The sequence below is a fragment of the Gastrolobium bilobum genome, unplaced genomic scaffold, assembly GCF_033153095.1.
Source record: "Gastrolobium bilobum isolate Gb01-03AN ecotype WA unplaced genomic scaffold, APGP_CSIRO_Gbil_v1 utg2164, whole genome shotgun sequence".
Lineage (NCBI taxonomy): Eukaryota > Viridiplantae > Streptophyta > Magnoliopsida > Fabales > Fabaceae > Gastrolobium > Gastrolobium bilobum.
The window spans coordinates 614,740-622,488 of NW_026898827.1; the positions used below are offsets into that span (position 1 = coordinate 614,740).

General features: G+C 29.7%; 1 protein-coding gene across 2 annotated transcripts; it reads left to right on the forward strand.

Moving 5' to 3' along the window:
* Window positions 1-1,205: 1,205 nt before the first annotated feature.
* Window positions 1,206-6,486, forward strand: LOC133284481 (uncharacterized). 2 transcript variants are annotated; one of them, XM_061481497.1, is made up of 4 exons: window positions 1,206-1,449; window positions 1,779-2,457; window positions 3,571-3,649; window positions 6,326-6,388. In XM_061481497.1, exons 2-3 carry the CDS (start codon window positions 1,835-1,837, stop codon window positions 3,644-3,646), a joined length of 699 nt encoding a protein of 232 aa, XP_061337481.1. In that variant the 5' UTR covers window positions 1,206-1,449; window positions 1,779-1,834; the 3' UTR covers window positions 3,647-3,649; window positions 6,326-6,388. The 2 variants fall into 2 exon arrangements, with proteins under 2 accessions (XP_061337481.1, XP_061337482.1); XM_061481498.1 differs by lacking the exon at window positions 3,571-3,649 and having other exon boundaries at window positions 6,326-6,486.
* Window positions 6,487-7,749: the final 1,263 nt, after the last annotated feature.

Here is a 7,749-nt window from a genome sequence, read left to right on the forward strand (position 1 = left end):
AGCATAGATAGGGATAATTTCCTTTGTTAATGGCCTATCAAATACGAAAAATCAATAATTTTCTCTGTCTATTATACTGAATTTTTATTTTCCTTCCCATAAAGTGAGAGATGAGTGGCCTGAGAGCTTGTTTGAAATCTCTTTTATTTAAACTAAAAGTTATTTTTAAACTAAAGGTAAAAAAAAATTAAAAAATAAGGGAAATGATATTGTAATAATCATTTAGGGTTACCAATGTTATTAGCAATCAATTTCACCGTTAGATATATTATGTTGATTCAACAGTTATATTTATTTCCATCTTTGTATGATTATGATTCTCCATATTTCATGTAAAAACATTAAATATAAAAAATCATAACCATACAAAGGTGAAAATAAATATAAAGTATTAAATATGAGGAATCATAACCATACAAAGATGAAAATAAATATAACCGTTAAATCAATATAATCGATCTAACAGTAAAATTGATTGGTAGTAGCACTAATTATTTGTTACAATGTCCTACCCCTAAAAATAAAACTATAAGTTACTTAATGATTATATAAAATATTTAACTTAAAATTTTAAGAATTATTTAAAAGCTATTTGTTTAAACAAAACACATATTTCAAAAAAAATTGATACAAGTTTAAAAAGCTCTTACTAGAATGTTTTCTCTTTCGATTTTTTCTTCACTATAAGAAAAAACTCTTTTATTATAGGAGAGTATCATCTGTCATTTTAAAGGATAGAAATTTATATCATTTTAGATCCTAACCGTTGATTTCTTCTGTCCATCAATGGTTATAATTTATTAGATCAAAATTATTAATTAATAATAATTTTGTCCCATTAAATTTGACCCAATAGATTATAACCGTTGATGAACGAAAATCAACGGTTAGAATTTAAAATAATATAAAGTTATATCCTTTAAAAAGATAGATGTTTTTTTACCCAAAAAAAAAAAGATAGATGTTTTTCCTTTGTAAAAACCTATTTGATTTTGACCTATGAAAGGAAAAGAAGCAGAAAATAAGACCTGGCTTATGCAAATAAATCTTATATCAATTCTTTTGAATTCATGGTCCAATAGGTAAGTTTCAAAAAGCCCATTCTTTGACGGCTGAAATACACATATCAGACGAAATTAAAATTACTTAATCAGTGTTACCAAAAAAATAAATAAATAAAAATTACTTAATAAGTAGCAAATAATATCAGTATAAGACGCCACATCTGCACGCCACTTCTCCGTTTTGATTTTGATTTTGATTTGAAGAATGATGGAAGATTTTGAGTTTGGCCTACAAATGACAGTTCTTGTTTGCTCTGCTGCCTTTTAACCTCAACGTTCTCTGTTGAAATTCATTTTCTATATTCAACGCACACAAACCCTAACGCCTCTTTTGTTTGTTTCAACTTGCAAGGGATTCTTAATTGATTTCTCTTCGACGAAGAAGGTGATTTATTATTTTACTGTCATTCACTTTTTCCTTCTAGGTTTCCGTTGTGTTATGTATTGCAATATCACCCCAATTTTTTCATACAATTAATGCTTCACCATATTGGTACTCATAAGCAACTGGTCCATTCTTGTAAGATAGGCAAATATGATTTTATCTATGTCATTCGTTTAGAAAATTGCATATTCAGCTTCTGCTGTTTTTATATGATTTTTTTGTTTGTTTGTTTAGGATTATATCTTATCCTTTTCCCTCTTTAGTAATATTTCTTCTGCTATCCTAAAACAAGACCTTTTGGTCATGCATTTTTTAACTAAATTTTGCAGATATTGGCCAAAACTAGTTTTTCTAAAGTACGTTGTTGGAGTTCAACAGATTTGTGATGGATTTTGATGAATATGAGTATTTAGAGAAAACAGTTGAAAATCCTGAACTTGAGAAAGAGAAGCAAGCAGCTAATGGTGGGGATAGAACTGTGAAATCTGAAGAGAGAGGCCGTAATAGGCCTTCCAAGCATAAGGCTGGTGATAAGGATGATGATGTCCGTCACCATTCCAAGAATTCAAAATGGGCAGATGGTTCTCGTGATTATGACAAAGAAAGAGGCTCATCTCGTCATCATCGTTCGCAGTCAAGAGATGGAGACAAGGAGAAGGATCAGCACAGAAGCTCTGGGGGCAATAGGGATAGGAAGAGAGATAGGGACAGAGACAATGGGGACAAGTATGGAAGAGAGAGAGACAGCAACCGGGACCTGGTCCACAATCATGACCGCGACCATGAAAGAGACAGAAGGGAACGTGGGAGTGTGAGTGAAAGGGAAAGGGAGAAAGAGCGCTTGCGGCGAAGCAGAAGTAGATCCGAAAGGCATCAAAGTGATCTCGGCGACAGAGATAGAGTGGCAAGTCGTGACAGGGACTTTGGAGATAGAGAAAGAAGCCGGGATAAGGATTACATAGATAGAGAAAGGGTGAGGGAATCAAAAGAACGAGAAAGTGAAAGCAGGTATGCTTAGCTATTTACATTTTATCCTTTTTAGCTGCTGCGCTAGATTATATGAAAATAACAATTTGTGGTGGTGATAGTTAGTTAGCTACCCTAGTTTTTTGTTTCTATTTGACTTAACTGCATCCATTGTGAACACTGGATGATTATTTATATAAGAGCTTTTTTTCTGCTGTATCTCATCTAAAGAATTAACCTTCAAACTTGAGATGCCTACAGTGTGATATATAGGCTTGTGCTTTATCAGAGCATTGGATATGGAAAGGATATAGAAGTCCTATTTACTTGAAAACACCTGTTTAATTACTAAAATTCCTCTGTTTTCAGCATAAAGTCCTGTATTATAGGAAGCTCTGTTCTCATTAAACTTCATTTATATTGTTCACCTTTGTCATACTTATTGTCAAAATGTGATTCCTAAATTGCTATCTGTGTAATTGTAAGTTAAAAATGAAGTCTTAGTCAAAATGCAACCTAATGACATGTATGTGTTAGAAATTTGTTTCATGAATTCCGAGAACAGTCACAAACTTCTTGTTGGGACGTGGGCTCATTGGTGGGGAGACTATTTTCAATAATATTAGTCTGGATGAAGTTATTCTATTATTCTACCTTTCAAATATCTTGTTGAGTAGTAGATATTGAAACAAAAAGAACCTTCTCTCTCACCGGTTCTCATCTGATACCAATTCATTCTTTTCTTTATGATACAATCATTTAGTTCAATCAATGCCTGTGTGCGGGTTCTTTGAGCAACTATCAGATGAAGTCCTTTAATGTCTGTTCTTCATCACTAGCCCTGGGTGCTCCATTGCAACATTAAATATTTTTCATTTACATCTTTGGCATCTTATCTTTGATTAAGGTGATTAAAGCCTTTAATTCTGGTACTCTAGGATTCTAGTGGTTTATCTACTGCATGGATAGGATGGCTTTTTTGGGTTCTGTTCTGTCCTGTTGCTGCGGATTCTTACCTTCAATTTAATCATGTCACTAGTGACATATTATATAGAACTAGTCTTTATGTATGAAATCGGTTTTGTTCTTTATGCTTGTGGATTCTCTTACTCAGTATATATAAGCTTTTAACAGGTTTCAACTTAATGCAATTAGGTCCCTCAATCTCTCGTACTGCCATCAATCCAAATTGGCGATGCTGTTTCAATATAAGATAATGTTTTATTTATAGAAGGTACAAAATCTTGTATTAATAGCAATTCGATGACATCCATTCCTTTTTATTACCATTCCCACAATATCCAGGTTTGATTCTTTTTGAGTTCAAGAAGCAAAGTCATGAATTCAAACCTATGTTACCTGGGGATTTCATGTTAACTTAATCTAGTTCCCTGCAGGCCTATGTCACGTGGAATTGGGCTTTATACATTTAAAGACAATTTGCTGCCATGTTGCGAATTTAAGGAATATGAAAATTTTGTGTGTTCGGAAAATATGGTTTATGCAATAGCTTGTGTAATACCCTATATTTTCTTTTAATAAAATAATAATAATAATAAATATTTTTTGGATAATAATGATATTTAGTATTTTTGTAATTAATAATATTGGTATTTAATATCTTTAATTAATGAGTTAATAATAGTTAAAATAATAAGAGGTAAGATAATAATAGTAATATTATTTAATTTATGTGATAATATATATATATATATATATATATATATATTAGATGATAAATTATGATTAATTGATTTATTAATTGATTGATGATTTATGTATTTATGTTTGATTAGTAATGATTGATTAGTAAATTGTTTAGATATGATGAGTCAACAAACATAAATTGTTTAGATATGATGAGTCAACAAACATATATTGTTTAGATATGATGAGTCAACAAACATATATTGTTTAGATATGATGAGTCAATAAATATAAATTGTTTAGATATAATGAGTCAACAAACATATATTGTTTAGATATGATGAGTCAGCATTGAGTCAGTAATGTATAAGCCCTAAACTTCAACTATAAATAGAGACCTAGCTTAACCAAACCAATTCACTCTCCTCTACTACTCTCTCTCTTCAAAAAGCTTATTTTAATTATTTTCAATCTTTATATTTTTTTTATCAACCGGTTCTCTACCCCAAATTACTCTTTTCTTCTAGAAGTTAGCGCGGAGACCAGGTAATCCTAATCTCTAGGTGGTTGTAGATTCGTTGTGTATGAAATTTTTATTATGTGTAATCCTAATCTTTAGGTAGTTATATGTTTGATATGTGTAATCCTAATCCTTAGGTTATAATTTTGTTTGAAGTTTATTAATAGTAATCTTTATCCCTAGAGAGTCATAGATTATATTGATATGAATTTCGGTATATGTAATCCTATTCGTAGGTTATTTCTTTTATATAAAACTTGGATGTAATCTGAATCCTTAGGTGTTTAGGTTATCTCTATTATATGAAATTTGGGCATAATCCTTATATGTAATCCGTAGATGTTCTTAATAGTTTGGTATGAACATTTCTATATATATAGGTATTTGTTTTTTTTTAAATTTAAATTACTACATATGATAATTAGAATATTTTTGGAAATTTTTTTATTATTTCAGAAATTATGATTATGTGCAATATATGATATAAACTTTTAATTCATGTGCAATATATGGATCTTATTGAATAATTATGAAAATTATGGAATTATACTACTCTTTAAGAAAAACTTTCCAAATATGTGTTTTAATGATTGAATTTAAATATTTATATTATTAATAACTATGATAATTGATGTGATGGGATTATTTGAATGACGATGATTGGATTTAGATTTTTCTATGATGAATGTTGAAGATTTGAATTATTATATCCTTGAATAAATTGGAAAGTTATGATGATGATCAGATTTGGATTTTACTGTGATGACTGTTGAAGATTTGAATTATCATATCCTTGAATAAATTGGAAAGTTATGATAATGATCAGATTTGGATTTTACTGTGATGACTGTTGAAGATTTGAATTATCATATCCTTGAATAAATTGGAAAGTTATTATGATGATCAGATTTGGATTTTACTATGATAGATGCTGAAGATTTGAATTATTATATAAATTCGAGAATTTATGATAATAGTTGTTTGAATTATGATACTTTGGAAAATTATAATGCCGTTGAGTAACTCATTTAGAGATGATAATACTTAAAGAATAAATAATTATGATTGAATCTTTCCTGATTGTGTGTGTTTGTAATAAATTAATGGTGGGAAGATAGCTTTGGGATGGTACCTCCCAAGGTGATGAACACAACTTTTGGGCTTTATGCCTCCGATGTGAAACTGATGTGAAAAAGATTATATCCGTTCTTTCCAAAGTGGTGTCTGGCAGGGTTTCCCGGGATACTAGTAGCAACTTTGGGAAGAGGTGTGCACACTAGGAAGATGTGAATTGATTATGGCCAATATGATTTGTTTGTGACTGGCAGGGTTTCCCGGGTCACAGGGTAGACTGGCAGGGTTTCCCGGGTCTACCATGGTTCTCTTCCCACTAAATATAACGAACTTAAACATTATTAATAATGAAATTTGTTATTTGATTTGATTATGAAGAATGTCATTGAGTTGTGAATATTATCATATTATGACTAATGTTGTGCTAAATATATTAGTTGATAATTACCAAATACATTAAATGAACTTAATAAAGATAAATATTATATAATGGAATTTTGATTATTATATTGATATTTGATTTGATTAATGTGGAATTGATTTGAACACTATTTGACATTTGATTTAATTTGTTATTACTCATATTAATTGTATTTTGATTAGGATTACCAGCTTTGCTGACTTTTGTGTTTGTTTGACTGCAATGATCCTGCGGCTGCGGGGGAGCAGATTTTCAGTGAAGCATGTTGCAAAGGATGGGGCTAGCTGTGGACAGTGAGGATCACGACTCGAGTATTTCAAGCTAGTTTCTAAGTTTAGAAATTTATGAGATTTAAATAAATGCATAAGACATATTTCCTTTATTTAAATTTTAGTCTTTGGTTTTATTTTAATGTAATAAATTTAGCCTTGCACCTGTTCATTGTACAGGTGAATTTTGGCGGTTACAAAAACATTCCCCAAATTAGATTTTGATTAGGACATAATGTAAATAAATAAATCCGGGTAGTGAATATTTCTATTATTATAATTGTTTGAAAAAAAAAATGAATTTTGACATTTTTTTTTATATACGCTATCTTTTGTAACTCGTTCTTATTTTAATAAAAGTAATTAGCTTTCTTTTAGAGTTGTTCTTGAAATAATTAAAGTTTTTCTAGCAAATGAAAGATAATATATGTAATAAAAATTTCTATTTGTTTAAACAAGATATTCAGTTTCGAAATTTTTTTTCTAGCTTTTTTTTGGAGTTACCCAACCCTAATTATCTCTTTTTGAGACGAGTTGGCTCCCTCCGGTATCCCCACGAGCTTCGACTCTTTGAGCCGGCTATGGGACTAATCCGGAGTGCGGGGGAACAGTAATGACTAAAGGTCAGCCCCCTCCCCAAGAATGCATTCAGCGGTAATCGAACACGTATCCAACCCCACTAACTCAGCGCCAAACTTTTTTTCTAGCTTGGTTAAAGTTAACAAGTCATTAATTTGCAGTGCTTTAAATTTATTGTATTCTATGTTGTCTTGTTTGCCGTTAAGAAGGGTAGAATGTAATACCCTATATTTTCTTTTAATAAAATAATAATAATAATAAATATTTTTTGGATAATAATGATATTTAGTATTTTTGTAATTAATAATATTGGTATTTAATATCTTTAATTAATGAGTTAATAATAGTTAAAATAATAAGAGGTAAGATAATAATAGTAATATTATTTGATTTATGTGATATATATATATATATATATATATATATATATATATATATATATTAGATGATAAATTATGATTAATTGATTTATTAATTGATTGATGATTTATGTATTTATGTTTGATTAGTAATGATTGATTAGTAAATTGTTTAGATATGATGAGTCAACAAACATAAATTGTTTAGATATGATGAGTCAACAAACATATATTGTTTAGATATGATGAGTCAACAAACATATATTGTTTAGATATGATGAGTCAATAAACATAAATTGTTTAGATATAATGAGTCAACAAACATATATTGTTTAGATATGATGAGTCAGCATTGAGTCAGTAATGTATAAGCCCTAAACTTCAACTATAAATAGAGACCTAGCTTAACCAAACCAATTCACTCTCCTCTACTACTCTCTCTCTCTCTTCAAAAAGCTTATTTTA

Excerpts from the sequence above, each read along its gene's own strand:
- LOC133284481 (XM_061481497.1), top strand. The coding sequence starts at position 1,835 with ATGGATTTTGATGAATATGAGTATTTAGAGAAAACAGTTGAAAATCCT. Across the intron at positions 2,458-3,570 it reads GAACGAGAAAGTGAAAGCAG|GTCCCTCAATCTCTCGTACT; the intron begins GTATGCTTAGCT and ends TAATGCAATTAG.